This window comes from Struthio camelus, chromosome 11 (genome assembly GCF_040807025.1).
Source record: "Struthio camelus isolate bStrCam1 chromosome 11, bStrCam1.hap1, whole genome shotgun sequence".
In the NCBI taxonomy this organism is placed as follows: Eukaryota; Metazoa; Chordata; class Aves; order Struthioniformes; family Struthionidae; genus Struthio; species Struthio camelus.
In genome coordinates, this window is record NC_090952.1 from 9,362,179 (window position 1) to 9,385,214 (window position 23,036).

A 23,036-nucleotide genomic window follows, 5' to 3' on the forward strand; every position below is an offset into this window, starting at 1 on the left:
GCATCTACCGTTTATTTATTTGCGATTGTCTTTTAAAGTGTCTTTGTCACAGATAAACAGCTGAAAAGATGCTTTTAAGAGTAACACTTGTAGCATTTGGCTCCTAAAAAGATTGCAAACAGGGTGATACGACATGACTGTGCTCCTTGCTTGAGTGAAGGAAGGCTGGATTTCTTCAATGGAAATGTCACTGCAACAGAAATGCAGCAGCACTGTGTGAGGATCTGAAAACTGGCTCACAGCTAAGGAGTGGTGATGAAGACTTCTTGCAAATTAATTAACAGGGAATTGCAAGGAGGTGAAGCAGTGTTTTGTTTTGTTTTAACTCCCTTTCTTTAGGATGTAAGTGTGAACTCTGTGCTACAGTTCTGCGGAGGGGGCACTGCGCAGCGAGGGGCATGGTAGTCACAGTGGGGGTGTGCTTCCTTCTAGACTCAACCAAAACCCTCCACGCAGGCTGGGGCTGAGCAGAGGCAGAGCTGTTCTGGCTGTGTGACAGTCATAGCAAGTTGTCTAAAATGTTGGCATCCTCTCATGCAGTTGGAACACTGCCATCCATGTTAAATGGGATATTAGAGGCTTGCTCGGTGTCCCAGGGCGCTATGCTTGTTTATTTGTGTTCTGGCAATCCCCAGAATTACAATGAACTACATCCTGCAAGATCTACAAATAGTCCCCACCTATGAAATAAACAGAAGTCTCAAGTATTTAAATTGAAGTGTTGGTTTACCAGTTTATTACCAGTAAAAAGCTTTATTGATCTTACAGTCTGAGTCGCACTTTTCCTCTGATGGGGCTTCTTTTTTGGTGGTGCTGGTTCTATGAACTAATGATCAAGACTCAGAAGCTCTCTGTTTACCTTTGGTAGGATGATTCATTTAAATAAAAATGGATAAAAGGAAGTATATCGTATGTAATGCAGATTTCACCCATGCAGTTCCTTGCTAGAAGGAGAGGGGGAGTGTTCAGTGTAGGTGATAACTCATGTGAGAGTTACATTGGGTTGGGCAGCACTGCATAAGGGAACATGCATCATTCTTTACACAAGGAAACTGAAGCCTTAAGAAAACGTTTTTTAATGTTGTGGGTCTTGAACCTCCTTTGGAAGCAGTGATATTTCTGAGGGTAAGTGCTCTCTGCTGAGTTCGCTCACTTCTGATGTGGCCAGTAGAGCATTGTCTCAGTTAGGCACTCCCCACATACACTAAATAGGGGAGTTTTTCAGCTTAGCATTGCACTGTTGCTCTAAAATACCTCCTAATAGCTCTTGTCAAGGGCTAGGCTGGAAAGCCTATTCCTCTGATAAATTCCTGCAATTCCTGTGAGCCTAAGAGCATCTCAGTGCCATTTTTGATAAATGGATGTCCTTAACTAAAACTGCTCAGGGGAGGAGGAGGAAAAATGTATTAATAACACAACTGGGATTTTCCATTGTGCTGGATATTATTAGAAAGCGTAATCTGAGACAATGACTGAAACTGAGAGAAAGTACCCAAGGCTACTCTCATGATTAACTGAGCAGTATCTTTGGTTCTGGTGGTGTCAGGGCTGGGCTTCACACTGGAGTGAAAAGCCGTCGACAGGGCCAGCCTGCCTCTCGGAGCATGCCGAAGCAGCTTACTTCTGCGTTTATCGATAGGTGCCAGTTATTCATCGTTACCTCTAGGTGGAAATGACAAATTGTGTCATGAACAGCCCTTGCTGTAGAGAACAAACTACCTAAAATCTGTGATAGCTTGAGTGTAGGCACTTGGTTGAGCTTGAGTAAATACTTTGCTGCCGGTTTTCCATTTGGCAGTGGGTGAGACCAAACCATCGCATCTTTCACTGAACCAATTCGGAGAGGTGAGCTATTGCTGTAATTTGGCCTTGACTTTCCCTCTGCAATGGTAACAGATGCGTTTATTTAAGAACTGCTCTGGGAGGCCACAATAGCCTGCTTTGTTTGAAGCTCTTTCATATCAGCTGTCCTTCCTCTGAAGGTCATGACATTTCGTGACAGTGAGAGGGGAGATGTGAGCACACAGAAACAGAAAGAGGGCTAGTGGCATGACCAAGACCACAAGCAGATTACACCTAGACAGGGATTTCAGCTGTTCAGCTATGTGACTTTTCAGCAGGACAGCAGTCGGCTGCCTTAGCAACACCTGCATCTCTCAGTGTGAAGGTCGTACGCTCACTGCGCTCACTGCTATCCAGCAATTTGACACTTGAAGAAGAGGGATGTTTGTGCAGTACTGCTCCTACCTGTATTATTGCACCTTTAGGGTTTGTCCATGTGAAAAGGTTAGCATTTTCATCAGAAAAATGGCCAAAGGCCAGATAAGTCTCAGCTTTCCACGTGAGACTCGCACATCTGGCTTCCTTCTGCCACGGCAGCCCTGTCAGCTTGTGGGTTCCTAGCCCGGGACCGCCGTTTCTCGGGGCTGCTGAAACGCGTGTCCAGCCGCTCAGCCGGAGCTGGCTATGGCAAACGGCAAGCTCCTGTGCTGGGTAGAAGCTGGGATTGCAGCTCCCTGTCTGGCTACAGCTGCAGGACCAGTGGGGAGACATCGATCCAGCCCTAATGGACAGAAGTTTTATACTGATTTTCAGCTAGTCCCTTCCAAAGAGAAAGACCATTCTGTAGTATGCTTTTTATTTCTTCTCTGCTGGTAAAGGAGGCCCATCAAGAGTCATGATGCTATGCGTATGAGCATTATAAAGGGTGTTAGTGTTTTAGCTGTAAAATAGTGTTAGCAATATGACTGAGTATTTCATGGTGCTGACACCAGAAGAAATAATATGGGAGGAAGAGTGGGGCTGGATCTTCCAGCATGCCGCGGAGAGAGGCACGAGGCTCATCATGGACTCTGTACAGGTATGGCCGTTTTGGCATTGAATGTTTCTGCTACTGTTCAATACAGCGTATGTTGGGAACTGCAGTATGACCGGGGTGCTAGGACCACATCCGTCGTTAATACAATGCTACTTTTGTTTTTATCTTGTCCTACAAGAGCTGTCTTGACAAATACAGGTATTGGGAAATGTAAAGCAAAGGAGGTTATTTCCTTACATTGTGACAGGATATGTGATAAAGAGGTATGGACTGAGACAAGCAGTCTTTCCAGCATGCCGCTCTTTCCATCTGGCTATGAATAGCCTGGTGAGATCAGTATTATCCGTTCCGGGTTTTGTTATGTGTTGGATAGGGATGTTTTCATATCTTTGTGATGTGGACCCATGTGCAGCTCCAGCTGTCAACTAGATGAAGCTGTCTGGATGGTCCTACCTTGATCTAGGTGATGAAATTGAGGAGTTAACTATTCTGTCGTCATACTGGGTCTGGACTACCAAATTGGCAGGTTAAAGTTCCTAAATTTATCCTCATTGCATGCAAAGCAGCATCTAGTCAGTGAAATCTGTGTAGCCTGTGGTGTATATTATTAATCTGTGCACATCCCAGCGCTGAGGAAAATATGCAGCGTTCGCAAGGAAAGGTGCACGTGGAGAAGTCAGATGTGAGACTGGAGCGCCCTGCAGGTAGTCTGTCCGTGGTTTGTGTCTGTAGGCAGTTGTAATGCCAGAGCACTGAGCTAGTGCTATTAAGCTGAGCACTTTGCGCACAGGTTAGTTAAGAACATTATCATAGTTCTGTTTTGAGCTGAGTTAAATCTCCCAGAAATAAAATGAAAATGCAGCACAAAGAAGGGGATGCTGAAGGAGCTGTTGCGCTTTCCAAAAGGGGCTGTGTTTCGTGCCTGCTAGGCTAAGCAAGCTTTTCATTTTCACCCAGTAAAACTGTCAGAAGGGGAGTTACTTAAAAAGAAAAAACCCTGGAACAATATCCTTCTCCACTGTAAAGAAAAGGAAAATAACCGGAAGGTAGAGGATATACTAATTAAGGCAGGAGGTGTGTAACATTCTTCATAAATAGCTCTTATTCCTGCAAAAATCCTGCTTGGGATTAGTTGAACTATTTATTTTGGAAAGCGGCTCCAGAGCTGCCTCTTTCAGAGCTGTTTGCTGCAGGTGCAGCTGTGTGATGCAGGACCCCTGTTCAGCCCCCTGAAGTGCCTGCTGGCCTGGGTGGGAAGCAGGTAGGACTGTCGGTGTGGGTAATCCAGCTGGTTTTGATTGCACGTGTAGGCGCACGCCGCAAGGCATCAAGGAACAAGGAAATGTGCATTGTAGGCTCCCTAAGCACGCTTTGCCTTGGTGTGCTCAAATACAGTTACATTCCTGCGAGACAATGTTGTGCTGTCATGCCAGAGAAGGGTTGGTGTTTATTTGCCCCTTCACTTTTTGTGGTAGGTTGTTGGATTGGTGGTAGGGAAATACATGTAGTACTCCCACTTGATGCTCTGCTGAAGGAAGACGGGCAGTTTTGGACAGCTCACTGGTTTCCGTGTCTTGGCTGGTGTAAATGGGAGTCTCTCCAGACCTGTGTTCAGCACCTTGCCTTTCCCTAGCTGCCAGCTATTACATGTATGGGACCGCTCTTCTGAGCGGCACTGCTCCTTGCCTGGGCACAGTCCAAGCAGCTGACAAAAAGGAAGGTTTCTTCCTTTTATTATTGTCTCTCCTAGCCCTTCTGCAAGTGATCTGGGCTCTTCTCTGTCCGAGGGACTGATGGGACCTTGCAGGCAGCGGAGACCAGAGTCCTAGGCGAGGTCCTAGAGTCCTAGAGCGGAGACCAGAGTCCTAGTTACGAGGGACTGCAGCTGCTGGGAAAAGTCTTTTCACACCTAAACAGTTTGCAGTAACCTAGATGAGGTACAGAGAAAGGTGAAAGGGCTGATCAGAGCTCCCAGACCACCTGGGATAAGCAAATAGACAAACTTTCTTCCTCTGGAAGAGAAATGGTGGTTACAGCACAGATCTGTAAAATGAGCAACATGTAGGTGAATGCAGAGTAATCATTACTGGTTTATCTAATAGAAGACTTGTGGATATCAAATGAAGCAAGCAAGTGGCCAGTCAAAGCGCAAGGAGATACCTTTTCACTCAAGGCAGAGCGAGGCTGTGGGGCTTGAAGGATGTTGCAAATGCTTAAAATTAATGCATGTTCAGAAAGTAATTAGAAAATCTGTGAAATACACAGGCATTGCTTCTGCTTCAGTGAGCCCCTGCATTCAGACTTGCTGGAAGCAAAGAATATATAAGGGAAGACCCACTGTAGGCTTGCTCTGCTCTTATACTCTCTCCAGCCATATGCTTTTAGCCCTTTTTGAAGATAAGCTAGCGAGTTACAGGGACTTTCAGTCTAGCCTTGGATGGCCGTTCCTATACTTTTAAACTGAACGCTGAAAATTTACTGCAAGATGAGTTTGCACAGATCCCACTAAGCTGTTTTAACAGAACAGGTCTCACTACTTCACTAGTGCACGGGCTCTGTTTTTGATAAGCTCCACAACAGCATAACCTACTGTCACTGATCTTCTCAGCTGGCTGAAGCACTTGCTTTTTTTTGGGGTGGTGGCCAAGGCAATCAGAAGATATCACAGTAAGAGATGCAGCCAAGTATGCCACATGATAGGTCACACTTCTGCTTGCCTCCACAACACCCTCCACACCCAGCGTCTGTCAACACCACTGGGCATGCCAGTTGATCTCTTTGTGATGTTTTCTTCCAGAGAAGAGCAGTTAGATGGAAAAAGTCCTTTGGACACCCAGTGTTCCTCTGCTTAGATTATGGTCTTTATTGTAACAATGGTACATTATTTTTGCCCATCTGCTGTGTCGTGACAAGTGGCAGGACCCTACAGGTCTCTTCCCCTGTGTGTGGAGGTATGTGGTGATGCAGCATCTGCGAGTAGTCCTTGGGCGCCTTGCTGGTTTTGCACTGTTTGCACCCTTCAGCAGAGGCAGGTAATCAGGATGGAGGCGATTCCCTCTTTCAGGACTCTCAGTCTTGCTCCTGTTGACAGAGAGCAGCTCCGTCCTGGGAACGGGCTCTTGCTAGAAGGGGTAAGGAGAGCGCCGGCTTTCTTCTGGACCTGCAGCTTTGGGTATTTGTGCTGCTTCCACCTCTGTGGTCTCTGACCTCTTAATAAACAACTCTCCAAGAGGGGAGAAGGTTATGTGTAATCTAACAGAGCAAATCAAAGTTGTGTGCATCAAGTGGTTTGATTTTTAATATTTTAAAAGAAAAGGAGGAGTTGACTGTTGGGTTTCTGTGAACCTCTTCCTTCTAATGTAACTATTCCAATAAGATAAAGTATGCCGAGGGTGGGGGGAAGGGCCATTTGAAAAGAAGTAGCTTTTATTGTTTTTCTCTTTGTCTCTTACATTGATGAATAAATATGAGCCTCTGCTGAAAATTTTTTCTGAAGTAATTTCAGCCCATATGTCACGATTTTGTTAAAAATAAATAAAAGTTCTAGAAAAGCAAATACTGAGGGGAATGTGTCCTTAGATACCTTTTAAAAATAAAATCTCTCCCAAAAATTTCTGTAAAGCTGTCATTGCAGAAGTAAGATTGTGCCTGAGAGCGAGAAAGGGTAGATGGTGGGAACCAACAGTGAAACTCTGCAGTCACATTCCAAGCTGAAGGAAATATAGGTTGAAACAGGAGAAATTCATCAAGATTTTTATTGGTGTTTCAGCTTGAACTATTTAAAAAGGTATTGATAGTTTCTCAGATGATAAAAGCTATAATTGTAGTGTGATAAGCACAGCATGGTTGCCTCAGAGAAACATGAAATGTTAAGTTTCCTTCCCTCCAAAAATTATTTTCCAATAATTGCAGAGTTTATATGATAATATTTGTTACCCTTTAGTGTTTAACCTTTATATTTTGTGTTCTGTAGTATTTCTTTGCAAGCATGAAGGTCAGACACCTAATCTTTCTTTTCCGTGTTGTTATACCGTTGGGAAAAAGGCAGGCGTTTGGGAGTGTACCGTCCGTAAAATGGTGTAAATCTGTAAGATGATTTAAAATGAGCAAAGTTCAGCAGAAGTAATTGTGCTCAGATTTGGATATGCCAGTTCAAGGAAGATTTGTATCATGTGGAGATAGTCTAAAGAGGAGTGACAAAAATGCTCAGAAGCACAACTCTGAGGAACAGCTGAAGGAGCGGGAGTTGTTAAATGTAGAGGCTGAAGGAAGACCCAGTAAGTCTGCAGCTACGTAGAGATGGCTGCAGAGAAGGGGTATAGGGGCAGAGTAGGCAGACAGCGACCTGGGGTGGTACCTGGGGTGGCTAAGGAGGGGTCTAGGTGGCCTTCAGACTGTGTTTGCCCAGAAAGCTGTGATTTATTCATTATTGATGACTTGACTCCCAAGGCTGTGGCTTTCAGAGAAAGAGCCAAGTATGAGGAAACCCTCAGTCACATGAGACAGGGCTTGGAAACACTGGAAAAATCCCATCTGGCGAGCCAGAAACTGCTCACCTGGACAAGGGCAGAAAACCTCCTCCCTCGGAGGTATGTCGGTCGTATTGCCTCAGGCGAGCTGGGAGAGAGGAAGAGGAATAAAAGAGCAAAGCAACGCATGATTTACTCTCCCTCCACGCCCTACAGCCTCTGGCCGTTTTTGGTGTCTGTTGAAATGCCAAGTGATCTGCACCCATATTGTTTGAATAGCAAATACCGGTGCAGCATAAGGCGAAGTGCGTACATGTTAGAAAAGAGCTTCTAGTATTTTGTAGCCTGAACGTGCAGTAATAGCGCTTGCAGATTGCTGTTTGGCTTGTCCTTTTCCGATTGCTTTACCAAGGCAGGCTACTTATCATTGGTCTCGTTTAGGGCAGGAAGAAGTGGGGAAAAGAAGAGATTTCATAATTCATATGCATATTTTGCTTACAGCGTGCTGAGGCAACTGTTTGCCTGTTAGGGGGAAAATGGCTAAAATAAAGTATTTTCGCAGTTAGCTTAATACCGTGTAAGGAGCTGTAGGAGACAGGGATAAAAGTAGGGCAGCTTGTTTTGGAACTCGTGCTGAAGAGCAAATAAAAACCCCCAATGTACACATTCGGTTACCATATGTCGTGCTTATCATAAAAGGCATCTCGGTGCTATTTCTTTGCAGGGATGTTTGAGCGGCACGGAGGCAGACTTTGCCGCTGAGGAAAACGCCTGCCGGAGGTTCTGGGGTTGCCGTTTGCGAGGAGGTCTTTCGTGCCTGTCGAGGCAGCTGAGGCGGGTGGCAAGCTCTTTCCTTCCCGTACTTGCCTGCTTGATTGACGTTGGCTCCCAGATTGCTGCAACTGTGCCTGAAGAAAGGCGAAGGAGCATCATTTTTCTGAGAGATTTTTCCTGGCACGGGAAGGCATGCGGTGCAGAGAAACGTGCCAGGGAAGAGCTGCTTAGTGCCTGGAAGTAGATGTCCAGATGCGAACACAACTTCCATCCAAGCCATGCTGTTGTGAAGTCCTTTTTTTTTTTCCCCAGCCTCATCTCGCCCAGCACGCCAGGCAGCCTGCACAGGAGGCTGCCCATGGCATTGCTGCAGTCTGTGCTGGATTAGTCGCTGCTCTGTCATTGCCTCAGCTGTCTGAAGAGCTTTGCAGGGAAGATGTTGGACTTAAGCTTCCTGACCGAGGAGGAGTACGAGAAGCTAATGAAGGTTCTGCAGAGGGATGCAGAGCTGAAGAAGAAGGATGGAGATCGCATCAGGTGAGACAGTGTTCAGTGACAGCAGGCTGTGAGCTCCCGCTGTGTGGATTTTTCTGCTGCTTTTAGAGAGGAGCAGAGTGTGTGTGTGTGTGTGTGTGTGTGAACGCACAGGGAGAGGTGCGGGCTGCAGCAGTGCTCTCCCTTCATGCTCAAACCTGAAACCCCTTGTGCTTTTTCAGCCATCCTGCTGTTGCTGCCATCCTCTCTGCAGGATCGTGGGGCTAGACTCTCCTTTTGAGTTAATGAGTAGCTCTTGGGGATGTCAAGGGAAATCCCTTCCCAGCTCTGGAGAGGAACATGCTGATTTCTCAGTGTCCGAGGTCAGAGTAGAGGAGTAGCTGCTACCTTGTTTTCCTCACCCGGTAGCACAGAAGTCCCTTAGAGTGTTTTTTAAATGAGACTTTCCATCCCCATCTCTTCTCAGGGTCCCTCTGGTGCTCTTTGAGGTGGGTCTGTAGGCATTGGCCGTCACGCAGGCAGCAAGGGGCAAGGAGAATCTACAGCACCTGCCAAAGGCTTTGCAGGAGCTGCCACGGAGCCAGGAATAGCTGTCAGCTTTGCGTGCTTACTGCCGGGCATCCCGGCGCTCAGGTCTGGCTGATCTGGGTTGCTTGTTGCTGCTGTCACTTTTTAAATGCCAGCCATCAGACCATCTGGGTTGACAGGATGCACTAGGCTTAGGAAGCTGGCACCGAGTTCTCCGCTGGGAGAAGTGAGAGTAGCTCGGTTAGTGCGGGTGGCACAGTGCCAGTTTACCCCTGCGAAGGATGGGAGTCTTTGACTTGCTGATGAGTCAGAAAAGAGTAAGCCGCTGATATGAGGGCTGCTCAGGGCTGGAGGGGGATGTGGTCCCTTCGCAGCAGGCTCCGGGGAGCCTACCTTTGGGAGCGAGGGCTAGAGAGACTGAGAACGGGTGGTGGCACGGGAGTGACTTGGGCTTCAGGTGTATGTGTCTGCAACCTGTTGTTTCTCCCTGAATAGTAACATAAATGACCATCTGTTTATTTTACTTTCTTTTTTTTTTCTTTTTTTTCTTTTTTTTTCCTGAAATGCAGCAAAAATTCTGCTCTGCAGTGGTAGTTTAGGGGAAAGAAGTGTTTGAATGTTTTCAGGTTTGTTTGCTCTTCTTTGGAAGCTACTGCACAAAAGGCTTCCATTTGGGAATGACGTGAATTAGATCCTAAGTGGGGCTGATGCCAAGTGTCCCTTGCTGTTACTATCATTAAACCCAGTAAGACCTTTACTGCAAACATGGACGTGCTCGTCCCCAGTGTACGACTCGGTGGAGCCATCAACAGGCGCCTGCTGAGGGAAACCAAGTCAATGGCATTATAGTGATCCGGTCTCAGCAAGATTAAAACGTGACTCTAAATCTCCTCTGGGCTAGTTCCTCGAGACCCTCATGGGAGCGAGCTGGAAGGGGAAGCTGTGTGGCTACCTGGCTGGGATTTCCTGCTGAGCCGCCCCGCACTGACTGCGAAGGCTTGAGGAGGGAGCCCCGTTATCCCCACGCCATCGCCATATAGAGCTACCGCCTTCTGGCACGCTGGCCTTTAGGCAGTCAAACGTGACCCTTTAAGGAGCCGCTGTTATCTGGATTTTTGACCCCTTCTTCCTGCTGGGATTTGGACTGAGACCACCGATTCCTTTGGCCTGTCAGGTCTCTGTAGCAAGCGGAGGGAGGCAGTGTCAGCTGAAAGGGAGCTAAATCAGCAGACTTCTGTGTAAAAACAAAATAACTGCAGGTGGATTAAAAGTACAGGCTAACAAAAAGAGCACTGACAAGTTTAGGTGCCAAAAACCAGCCCTGGGTGTGCCCAAGCCAGTTACAGTAAGAGAAGCTGTGTTCAGGAAGGAGAGCTAACTGTTTGCGTGCCAAAACCGGCATAGCAGGAGGGAGAGGAGTAATGTCTAGGGAGAATGCTACGGGGCCAGATCGGTCTCCTAAAAAACGTAATTTATTTTGACAGCTTACATCAGATTTGGTTTAAAAGGTTTTGCAGTTCAGAAAGAGAATATTAGACAAATAAAATGGAGAAATGCAGGATCTGTCAACAGCCGCACCCCTCCCAAAACCCTCTGGCTGCAGAACAAATGGACAAATCTGCTGGCCAGGTGGCTCCATTTGGGATTTGTAAAGTTTGAAAGAGGTGAAAGCCTGTGTTTACAAGGTGTTGTTTCTTTCCAAATAAAGAATGAATCAGCTTTCATTTTAAAGCAGTTTTGGCCCTTGTGATTGCAGAAAATAATCCCTGGATCCTTTGTAGTAGTAGGTGGTTGAGCTGTACCTATAATAGTCATAAAGACAGGTCAGCAGAAGTTGAAACCTTGGAGATCTGTTGAGTGTGTAATGTTCTTGTTGACTTTTAGGCGGATTCAGGGCTCCATCAAGGATGAAAAGAAGAAGAAATTTGTGACAGGTGAATGGTTTTCAGAAGTGAAGGCGAAACGATTTCAAGAAGACTTAGAGGGGTCAGATCTGCTTCGGGCATCAATTAGAAGGAAAAAAGGCAAACTGGAAAGTAAGTATGTTGGTGTGCATCTTAACAAAACAAACTGATGGATCAGAAAAAAGAAATGGTTAGGTTTGTAGGTCTCCCTATACTAGGAGCCACCTGTTGGGGACCACCTGTATGTTGTAATAAGGGGGTTCTCAGCTAAGCTTTCAGTACCAGAAAAAAATACCTGATTATCGAAATCAAGGCCCAGGAAAAAAAATTACAGTGTGGCAGAGGACCAAGGTACGCTTGTACACTAGCCACATGCAGTAGATGCCTTCTCTCTGCTTCAGTTTCTTTCTTCCAAAATGTCTGTTTGTAACAGATTGCTGGTATTGTTTCTTTATTGAAGCTCCCCAGGGACTAAGGGAAAGAGATGGTGTGCAACAGTTTCTGGCATGAAACTGATACATGTGGATCAAAAGCCCCCAGTCCCTAGACTCCTCTGAAAAAAAACAGGACGACTGGCTGCTCTCACCGGCCACCTTTGAGGGTAGGACCCAGGATGGTGGGGTCAGTCACATCTCTGCAAAGGGATGGGGGTGCCTCTCTCCTGGCAGAAATTTGTCCCCTCTGAGCGGGGAACGTTGGTACAATGGAGCATGCCTAGCTTTCTGTAAGGGAATAACTCCTAGGCACAAGGTGGCTTTCAAGGTAAAAAGGGCTTTGGGGCCAAGTCTGAATGGTACCCAGGCTGCTGTGCCACTGCCAGGTATGTCAGGGACCTTGGGCTAATTCCGACAGAAGGCAAGATGCACTGCATGTCATGCGACGTGCAGCTGAACTCTCGTGGTTGAATATAAAGCAGAATAAATCAGATTTGATGGCTCAGGGCTGTGAAGAGGAAAGCAGCCCCGTGTGAAATGAGCAGGGTTGTGCTTTGAGTCCAGATGTAACTAGCCTGGAGCTGGCACTTTGTGCTGAGTGTTTGTGCAGAGCAGAACTGGGAATGATTCGCATCCAGTCCTGAACATGAAAACAGTCCAACTGACTCAGCAGCAGGACTTTGGGACTGTGTCCCAGCCTCACACAACCTCTAGATTGATTACTTGTTAGGGTGGGGGTAATCACAGATACTCAGACATGGCTGGGTAGTTACTGGCTGCCGCTGCTCTGGGGAAGCTGTGGCTTTGAAAGACAGCTCTGAGCAGTCTGCCATGGTCCTTAGTGTTGTAACTGGGCTCTGTTCTGTTGCAGTGAAGTCAGGGTTATCTTCCATCTGTCCAAAACTCAAATGTCATCTCCACCAGTTCAGTTCAGCCCAGTTCCCTGGGCCCAGCTGCATTTCCTGCTGTGGTGTTGCAGCAACAAAGATTGTTCCTTCGTTTGCTCAGCCTCCTTGGCCAGTATCTCTCTGTAACGTTAGTTTCCTCCCCTCTCTAAGGCCCCAATTTAGTTGACCCCTCTTAACTCCGCGTTACTAAGACACATACTTGAAGCTAAACACTTGCTAGGGACTTCGATACCTGAGAAGCCTCATTTTCTTTTCTCTTTTTGTTTATTCCTGACAGCTCGTGTGACTGAGAATAGATTCAGTGGAGCCTTAGGGTACAGAAGCGGCCCATTATATTTCACACAAAGTTGCTTTTATCTTTATATCCTGATATCAAGGATTTATTATAGCATTAAATTTCCTCCAGAACATGAAAACATGTAAAGCTTTTTCCAGCTTGACAGAGTAGACTGGCTGTTTCTGCAGTGGCTGCTCTGCTTTTTGATGATGTGCATTTATGCTTGCACCCACTTTACATTAAGAGACATCAGATGCTTCAGCAGCCTCTTTGCTACTGAAAGGGTCCCAGGTCAGATGAATGGCTTTGCTTCTACAACCTAACTAACGGTCAGCAACGAATTGGATTTGTTTGCCTTGTGCCTTGCCTTGTAGCATCAGCATCCTTAGCTTGCAGCCCGTTTCAGCAAAGCAAAATTTGAAGTACTTTTGGTTTTAGATTTAACTTCTACTGCTGATGCTTACATGAGATGTGGCCTTGGGTTATCCTCTGAAATAATCTATTTATTAATATTGCATTGGTATACAAATTATGTCTTTGCTTATGTATTTTAGGTACTTGAGTAATGCTGTTTTAAGAAGGATGAGGCAAATGTTACTAAATTACTATAGTGACTTAGCCCTCTTTCTTCCTTGTCAACATTTTCTTCTTCCCTTTCTTTCCCTTTATCTATTTTCAGCCTTATTTTGATAAATCATAGATGTAACGTGACTTTTTTGCTTCCTTTTACTCTTCCCACTGCTATTTTTGTTAGTTAGTGTTAGCTGAGGATCAGGATTCTGCAGCTAATATTCTCATCTCCCGGTTATCTATTCCATGCTTAGCTCCCGCAGTGGTTACTTATAGAGATGGCCTCCCCTCATACGTGAGGGCAAGCCCTGCTCTTGCTGGCTTGCACCACTGAGAGCAGCACTTGGCCCATCAAAGGGGAAAGACTAGACCCTTTCCACATAATTTAGCCATGCAACTCAGGTTCAGTCTGCAATAGATGGATGAGCAAATTGAGGACAAGCTGTGTGGCTACCGTAATTGGGCTATCCATGACAGCACCCTCAGAATCGGCTTATTTTATCCGGGGAGAAGCAGAGTAAGTTAGGCTGAGATGAGCCGAAGGTTACCCTGATTCTGTTGTTCCCAGGGCCTGTGCACGCTTATTCAGAAGCAGCATGGGCAGCCCGCGCAGCTCGGCACCCAGGGAGCTTCTCTGGGCTGGAGATAACGAACAGTTTGTACATCTTGCCAGGAACATCGCCGTTGCAGCATAGCTACCCTCGGCTGCCCTTGCTCATTCTCAGTCTGGGCAACTGGACGAATTTGGTGATAACTTCTCCTTAGAGACAGAGAGAGAGAGAGAGAGAGAGAGAGAACCTGAACTGGTCAGACGACTACTAATTCCTGATGGAATTTGCCTCTTATTCTATCTCATCCTAAAGCCACCAAAGGCATTTGACTTATCCTGATGGGTCGCAATGTACTAAAAAGCTATTTGTTTGTGGTTAAGTCAAGTATAGCTGTGTTAGTGAATGAGCAATTGTGATGGGTGGTAATTTGGATGAGAGGAGATGAGCACCTATTGGTGCTTCTGGGAGGTGGGAGCTCTGAGAAGTCTTCTGAGGGGGAGGTGTCAGAAAAAAGCAAATATGATACAATGCCTTCAGAGGCGAGGTAAGAGAGGAACGCGGTCTTTAGCTGTCAATGTCTTTTTACCTATGACAGGCGGGTAAAAACATGAGAGCTGTGTTTGGTTCTTCTAATTCCGGACCAGTTGCCTGCTGGTATCTCACGCCCTCAGGTTTGGGGCAGAAGGGGAGGACGTGGCTGGCTGTACAAATAAACGTTCCTCAGCATGCTTTCCCACACCTGCACGTGACGTGTCCTTCCAGCACCTGCCATCAACCACGTCACAGCTTTTCTGTCCCGAAACAATGTTCTGGGGTGCTTTTTGTACAGCAACGTGCACACGGACAAAGTGCAGCCCTTCTCCCCAACAACTTGCTGTGTAAAAATGGCTCGTCCTTACTCAAAGGGCCTGTCCCCCCGGATCCCATCTTCTAGCACGAGTGACCCCCATGACTTGCTACTCCTGCTGAAACCACTGGGCCACCCAGCTGCGCTGTGATGTGTGCGCCAGCCGCAGACCTGGCCCGCACGTGGCCAGCTCTCAGCAAAGCCTGCCATGCGCCCCCTTCAGCCCTCCGCAGCCTGGGGAAGGCCGCAGGGCCGTGCGTGAGGCGGGAGGGAAACTGTTGGGACTACGGCATTTTTCTAACTCACGAGAGACAGGCAGCTCCCAGGTGGGATCTGGCAGTTAGCTGCAGGCTGACTGTCCTGGTGCTGGATGGCACCACACAGACAGTACAGGAATGGCATTTATCTTCTACCCTGGCTCTCGGATTAATCTGCTGTTGTGTTTGGTGCAGTTTTCTAAACAGAAAACAAATAATGCTATGTTATTTAATGCCATATATGAAGCCTTTAAGCCTCTGGTTCCATTACATAATTAAATCTAAACTAAAAAGATTTGGCAGATTTTGTAACAGGTACATTTACTCTTTCAAATAGACATAGCTGCATGTGACTAGATATGTGCAAACCTTGTGTATTTTTTTTCTTGACTAGGCTAAGCTAAATTTTGCATCATTGTTTGAGGGTTTAATCCTTTTGGATTTACAGTAGCAGGAAAGCATATTTACCAGCTAAATGTCTAATGCAACTTTTTACCCTGGCAGGTTGTTCTAAAGGTTACTGTCTTCTATTGTTTTTCCTTTAGGGTCTGAGAGAGCTCAGAAGACACAGCTGAGCCCTGTGCCAGTAAAAATAACAGGGATCTGCTCATTAACTGTATTGGCCTCCTCCTTTGTTTGCCAAGATCGGATGACTTTGAGTCAAAACAGGAAATAGCTGCATTTAAATCCTGGAACGGATTAACTTTCTTGACAGCCACAGCAGTGTCCTGCTCAGGTTTCTTACGATGTGACAGCTCCTGTCGTTAGTCAGGCACGAGCCCCTTCTGTTTGGGCTCTCAGGTCTGTGGGGCCTGGAGGTGCTTTGTGGCATGGGGAGCATGGGTGACCTGGCGGTCTCCCTCCATGGGGACAGCAGGCAGACCCCCATCAGCTGCCCCACGTTAATTCCCCAGGGCTTGTGCCAGTGGGAATCATTTAAGGACCCCTAAACGTCACCGAGTAAAACATTGTGGCCATTGCAAGTGCACTTACATGTCATTTCTCAATCTTCTCTGCTATATAACAGATGAGCCTAACGAGCACATCCGGAGCGGTCTGGACAGCAGAGCAGCTGCGAGTCCTCCCATCCCTGAGCATGCTCCCGACGCAGGAGAGGAGAGGTAACCCTGGCTGCGTGCCGCCCCGGCTGCTCCCCTCAGGCACTGGCTGCTGCTCTTACTTCGGAGGAAAATTGAATGCCACCCTGGTCTTTTAACTGAGTTTCCAAGACCATATTAGTAATACGTGTTATAGGATATTTTTAAAATCCTTTTTCCAGGAATTGTCAGAATATCAATCCTCTCCTAATAACTGAGTGGTAATGTGCTTATCCCAGAAAGGTTTTTCCTGCATGATTTGATAAGGGGTCAGTAAAATGGAAGCTGTTGCTAATGTCAGGATATTCTAAGTAGTTTTTCAAAGCAATTGTGATTTTTATTTGTTTAATTTTTGCCATGGAGCAATGCTAACAAAATGAACTGTTTTAGGAAACCGGTCATTTCCTGCCAGCGCTGACCACTGTGTCCAGCGTTCAGCACTCAGCATCAAGGCTTGGTAGGATTTCAAATTGTGCTGACTGTGCAGAAACACCCAGTAAAAGCACCTCAACGAGCAAATCGGTGACCTCACTCAATATTTATGGGCTATGAAGAAGCCATTAAAATATTCACATTTTCATGTATTGTGGCTCCCATCTCATTTGCGTTTTTTTGTCAGCAAAATGAGGACTCATTCTTCACAGGCGACAATTGCCCTCGTTAGTTATTAGATATGGGCCTTGACAATGCTTCCAGACCTCATGCAGCTGACCAGAGGGGATCATTTAACAAGAATGCAGCCTCAACTTGCCCAAGATGCTCCTGCTTTACCCACACAGCAGTTCTTTCCTTTTTTCTTCTGTTTTGATAAAACTCTGAAAAACTTGCTTTGTTTTTCTCAGTCGACCTTAAGCACAAATCATTCCTATGTCAAATCTCGCCAGTGGTCCAGCTTGACTGCTTTTCTCACTCTGGAGAGCAGCTACCACTGGATTCTTCCAAAGAAGGTAGAAACGGTCAGGTAAACGGCCTGTAGTGTGCATTTCTTCCATTTATTTACCAGGTAGTTTGCAATCAACTTGTATTCCGAGCATGAATATCTATATGCCATGCTATAGTTTTGTCCTAACTATTGTTGTTGTAATTACTCCTGCTGTTCGTGAATTCTCAGTGAATCTGGCTAAGTCTTTGGCCTGTGTGGGGAAGGGTGGAGCAGTCAGACCTGTTCCTTTTTAGGCCAAAGTTTGGAAGGGTGTTTCCCTCCTGCATAGTTTTGGGCTCTTTTAGCGCTGCTGCATCCCGTGTTTTCCCTACTGTTTTCTCACCGAAAGGGAAAGTCTGAATAAACCTAGAAGTCGACACTATTGTTTTTATTGAGCAACTTCCTTATTGTCTGCAGTGGGAGACTTGTCCTTACTCTAAGTCAGGCCATTTAACATGTTCCCTAGTCATTCCAAAGATACAAAGAAAATTAAAGAGGGCACCAGCTCTGGACAGCCGGAGCATGTTGGGCTCAGTCAGTAGATAGACGTGGCAACGTAGCTGAACAGAGCAGACTTGACATTGAAGAGACTGCCAGGTCACCTGTGCAGGGGACACCCACAAAGCATGTCCTACCCTGATCTCTTTGCTGAGGCGTTTCTCATCTCCCACAGATCCAACGTGGTTGCGTTTGATACTGCAGAGGGGCATAAAATCTTGCCAAAACCAAAGCCAAGACGTCCTGTCCTGCTGTGTGCATCACACAAGGTAGTAGAGCCATAGCTTCTGCATTTTGTTTTGTTGTTCCTTGGACCTTCACACAGTCTGTGTCTACTGGCAGGGGCTCCAGAGACTGTCTGTCTTGGTGTCTGTGCTCAAATAAAAGGCATTTTTCCAGTCTTGCCGGTTTATATACACTGATAGGATTTGTTTTCCATTCAGAGATCCAGTATACTTGATGTCTCTTCCTCAGAGAGTGACACTGGAACAAATCCATTTGTGGGTGCAACAGACAGCTTGCATTTGTCTCGAAAAGGTAAGGTTTTTGTTCAGTGGGCCGTATGAGTTTTTATGATTCAGCATCAGACACCAAGAGACAAGATGCTTTTTTTGTGTGTACATTGAAGAAGGAAGAGCATTTCTTCCCTTTGCATATAAGAAGAGGCTGAGGCCTTGTTGCAAAGAGAGGGGCTGGGTTTGGTTGCGATTTTTTTCAGATGAAAGGGGACTTGTTGAAGTTACAAAATGAGGAAGGACTGGGAAAATACTGATGTTTTCTGGAAACTACCCCCCCAGCTTCCCTTTGAGAAGCTGTAGGACAAACCTTCTGGGGGAAGTACTGCGTGATACTGTGGGATGGATTGTGAACATCTGTCATTGCTGTAGGTCATGGAGTATCTCCCTTGCCTGCCAAGCTCTCAGAGGACGCTGTGCCTCAGCCCAGCAGTTCAGCTGGAGGAGATGCTGTTAATGGGGCCACTGGCACCACAGCAGTGGCAAAAACTTCACCTGAAGAAATTTATGGTCCCAGCAAAATACCGGTTAAGAAGAAACCAAGCAGAACTTTCCCTAGATCAGAGCAGTTTGTGAATCACATGGGGCAGGCTGAGAACAGCCTCACGAAGAGGGAGCTGCTGGTAAGCCCCAAACCACTCAGTGCAGAAGGAGAAAGCAGCCGGATTGTGAAGCAAGGCACGAACTATACAATCTCTTCCATGAGTAATAAAGAGGAGGATATTGGCCTAGATCGTGAACACTTCAAGAACTTGAAGAACTTTTGGGAGAAGGCAGCAGACTCTGTGACAGGGGGAAACGTTTCTGAGGACCTGAGCTCTGTGGAGGCGAATGGCAGGCAGTTCAGGCTATATCGCTCGCTCTCTGTCCAGTCCAGCCAAAGCCAGGACAGTGAAGAAAAATCTGTCATCTCTACCAGAACAAGAGCTCCCTACAAAAGGACAATAACTTTGTCTTCTAGTGAGGAAGAACCAAGCTACATAGCCCCTGCAAGAAAGGGCTCGATTTCCTTTGGTCCTAGATGCACGTATGCCAAGAGCAAAGGCGCACTGGTTACAAGAAATAACTCACTGAGTGAAAGCAATGGGAAGCCGCCTGCGCCAGATGACGAGAAGGCAGCACAGCGCTGCTCAAAGAAATCCAGATTGCCTGTGCGAGTGCCTTCGATTAAAATAGAGTCGCCTACCAAAGAAGTGTCTGGCAGCACATTTGAGATGGAGACACCTACAGATGAGTTTATCATGGCAGAAGAGCACAAGCATCAAGTGGAGTCACTGGCGAGCAGGGTGCAGATACTGATTGAGCCCGCGCTTGCAGACGGTGAGAAAGATGATGAGAAAGAGCGAAGGCCTGATTTGGGCACTCATGACAACATGGAAATAAATGGAGACCTACCTGAGGAAAAAATATGTGAGTCTTCAGACAACCCTACACCCAGTGAACCAGCTGGAGAGAGAGAAGTCATGCAGGGAACGGACTCAGCTGTTTACTCAGGTACCGAGGGCTGTAACTATACCCTGTGAAATCCCAAGAAGTGTCTTCCCTAAGTCTGTTTTCCTCCCTGTCCCTTCTGCATTTTACACATTTTCTCCGTTTCTATGTTTATCCCATTTTACGTTTTGTGCAGTTAGTATGTGTGGAATGTGTTTAGCAAACAGCTCTGAAAACAAAGTCTTCTATTTAGCGCAGTGCAAGTGTAGATGGGTGCAGTGCTATACAGTTCCCTTGCCTTCCTTCCTGCTACCCGGTGGCCTGACTCCCTTATCTGGCAGCTCCTCAGCTCAGGACAGCTCTCTGTTTCTTCAGTCTTACCTGCAGCAGCTCACATGAACTCATTTTATTTCACTAACTGGGAAGTCTGTGCTTTCTTCAAATGCAGAGTTAGAAGAATTCTTTGAGGTGGTAAAACATAAGTTATTTGCATGGTATCAGACACAAATAGCAGAAATAAAATGTGTTTAACAAATACGTTGTCCATTAGGCTGTCTTGATACCACCACGTGCCTATCTCAAATTAAGCAGAACTGGTCATCAGTGTTTAAATGAAAACCTGAGCCTTTGGGGGCTCCACAAGTGAATTTGGATACTAAATTGTAACGCAAGTGGTCTGAACAAGCTGTCTGATCTTTCTGAGCTCTGACACCATGTTCTCAACCCTGATGTACCCCCAATAATATCACGACTTTATTAGCCTCTTCCTCTGGTTTGACAGGCTCTTATGGTAATTGTTAGTATGAGCAAAATTCTTGTTAACTACAACTCATTTTAAATGTGGGCTCTATTTGCCTGCAGTCTGGTTCGCTACCGAGCCAAGATCTAGGGAGAGAGCGCTCCCTTTCTCCGTTTCCCACATTTCATGTCCTCAGGGAACTGGGTAAGACTCATTTGAGAGGATTTTCCATAGAGTCACCTGATTTTCATTTTTAACAATGCCATTTCTTGACTTATTTCCTACCTCACATAACATCTCCATGAAAACCCTGAGCTGCACTTCAGGTAAACACAACTATTTCCTTTATATACCACATTATTCTTACATTTCTCAGGTTTCTTGCCGTACTTTCAGATTCATTTCAGAATGCTGTTAGCAGATGGCTGTATTGCACTGGAAGGTCTGTGCAAGTGCTGGTCTGTTTTGGGGGCTGGTTTAATCCAGTGGTTGTGTTCTCCGTCACAGAGTGAAGAGCGCTTTGTGGGGAGAGACATTAAAGAGACATAATTTGAAAGCAGCTCTGTGTAATGTAACTGTGATGTGTTGTAAGCAGAGTGAACAAACCAGCAGACACACACATGCGCGCTTGTTGACACACTGCCTGTTTGTGTTTGTTTACCGTGTTAATTTGGATTTTCATATATTGCAGAGGAAGATGGAGATCGTTCTCCTGCTGCTCAGGCATTGGCCCGAGCAAACAGCATTAATCTTGCAAAGAGCATGGTGAACATTTACACAACCACAGAGAGTGAGTAACGTCTGTCTTTCTGCTTTTCAGTTTGCATTCCCTGAAGGCAATATATTATGTGCGAGTTCTGCGTCCCTGGTGCTTCTGTGCTTGTACCAGGCAAGGAAAATGACATATTGTTTCATCATCAAATTAGAGAGCTTATAGCGCCTAAAATTAAATTCAGAGCCAGGAAATTGCAGCTAGAGTGATGGTTACACAGTGTGTGCAGGAACAAACGTGAGGTCTTCAAAGCCTTTGCAAAAAGCTTGTCCCTCTCTCCTCTCTTCCCTGTTGGTGTACTGTGGGACCAGGCTGTGCGGCAGCCTGCCCGGCAGACTGATCAGGCGTGCCAGACCATGCGCACAGCCTGCGAGTTGGAACGCAGGCTCCCATCGCGCACGCTCTGGGACCCGTGTCGGTGCTGCTCACAGCGCTGAGCCTGGGCCTCTCCCCCTCTCCAAGAGCCCGTGTGTCAGACCCAGCTTTTTGGCCTGATCCCCTCCCTAGCTACCAGCTGGACCCAGTTTGTGGTTGAGATTTCTTCTTGAGAAACCAAGAGGCTAAGGAGAAGGCAACCCAGGAAGCAGCAGCAAAGCTCAAGAAGCCAGCTGCCAGGAAATGTATCTGCACCACCGAGAAGCCGAAGGAAGCAGCAGCAAGGGAGAGGGCCTGGAGGAGGCAGCAGGAGCCTCTGTGGCCAAGAAAGCCACCAGAGGTTGAAAGCTGACAGGCCCAAAAAGGCATCTAGGAGCTTGCGTAAAACCAAAACCGTAAGGCCCAATGCTGCCAAGACTGAGATGGCGAAGGCTGTGAAGATAATGCCCGAGAAAAGGTAAAGCAATTCAGACACAATACTATTTGTTTAAGTAGACCCGACCCCTGTTTATGGGAGGTAGGAAAAAGGGCTGTGCCGAAGGAAGCCTGCAGATGGTGCACACTGCGTTTCCTCGTCTGTCGCACAACTGAATGCGCGCTGTCAGGTAACCTCATACCAAATGCATTCCCCATGGTGCGACCCGGTGAGCTGTCCTATGAGACCATGGCTTGAAGCTTCAGATCCCACACAAGTCACAGTTCAATGTCTTGGTTTCCCCACAGGCAACCAGGATTTTATGCTCTCTGTATTTAAGCTTGTTTAGGACACCAAACTTCACCCTAGGAAATCCTCCTCTACTGCATTACGCTTACTTGTTTACAGTTTAACAATAACCTACAGAGAGGGCAAATTTAATATTTTGCTTGTGTTTAGAAATAAAAATGCTAAATAGACATCTTTACTTTTAAAGAAGCTCTTGGGCATCTTGAGCGTTGAATGCTCTATCATCATGGCTAACATGTTAAGCAAGTATGTATGTGTACGTGGGTATGGGTACTTATCTATGTATATCATCTAAAAACAAGCCAGTTATTTTGGAATTAGGTTTGTCATCAAGGACGTTGTTGAAGAACGTTAAAGACAGAACAGATATGTTTTAGTTAGACATTTAAGCAGTCTCGTAGCCTTCTTTCCAGCTTGATGCATTTTTGAATCTTTCACACTTTTTTCTTTTAGACATTCTCTTGTCCATCTCTTTGCCTGCCTAACAAAATATTCGAGATGTGTATGAAATGCTGACATTGTAGATATAAATATTTTGCAGCTCTTTTGTACAGGGCAATATTGTATACTAGATGCTATGAGATGAAAATGTCAGCTTGTTTGGTTTCTTTGACAGGGAGGCAGATCTGTATGTTTCTATGCTAAATTAAATCTACACTCAAAGAAAGTGGTTCAAACAAGTTCCATCTGTAGGCTAATAAGCAAATTAAACTAGCCACTAGAGGGAGAATGTGCATTCCCGCACACTGAATGAAAACAATTTAAAAACAGCTTCAAAATTTTAGCTAGAGGTTCTTGTCTTGGGTAGGGTCCAGCTTCAAAGGCCAACCGCAGAGATGGGGCAAGTGCATAGTACTCTAGTGCCTTCCACAGGCTTTTTCTCTTTTGTGCCCTAAATCAATAATGAGACTTTCTTGTATTTTGTCTTTCTGACAGGATAACTTGTTACCTTTTTTTGTTTGTGCCTACAGCTTACAATAAACCTCATTTGATACCCCATCAGTTTCTTGAACCTGAAAGGGTGAAAGAGCTGAGCAGATCCTCTCCTCTCCTGCTGTCTGAGGTAGGAATGAAATCATATTTTGCTGGAATAATAATCACAGCATCCCCTGAATGCCAGTCAGCTGCATG

The 23,036-nt window shown here is 46.1% G+C and overlaps 1 protein-coding gene across 3 annotated transcripts in view; it reads left to right on the forward strand.

The window, feature by feature from the left end:
* Window positions 1-23,036, forward strand: part of LOC104150944 (synaptotagmin-like protein 2) — an 80,546-nt gene that overhangs the window by 44,301 nt on the left and 13,209 nt on the right. For all 3 annotated transcript variants that reach the window (XM_068957538.1, XM_068957539.1, XM_068957540.1), the window contains 8 exons: window positions 8,012-8,598; window positions 10,969-11,120; window positions 15,860-15,953; window positions 17,525-17,618; window positions 17,793-17,886; window positions 18,237-19,358; window positions 20,726-20,824; window positions 22,877-22,968. In XM_068957538.1, coding sequence (XP_068813639.1) covers window positions 8,498-8,598; window positions 10,969-11,120; window positions 15,860-15,953; window positions 17,525-17,618; window positions 17,793-17,886; window positions 18,237-19,358; window positions 20,726-20,824; window positions 22,877-22,968 — 1,848 coding nt within the window. In that variant the 5' untranslated portion in view covers window positions 8,012-8,497. The remainder of the gene's footprint in view (window positions 1-8,011; window positions 8,599-10,968; window positions 11,121-15,859; window positions 15,954-17,524; window positions 17,619-17,792; window positions 17,887-18,236; window positions 19,359-20,725; window positions 20,825-22,876; window positions 22,969-23,036) is intronic.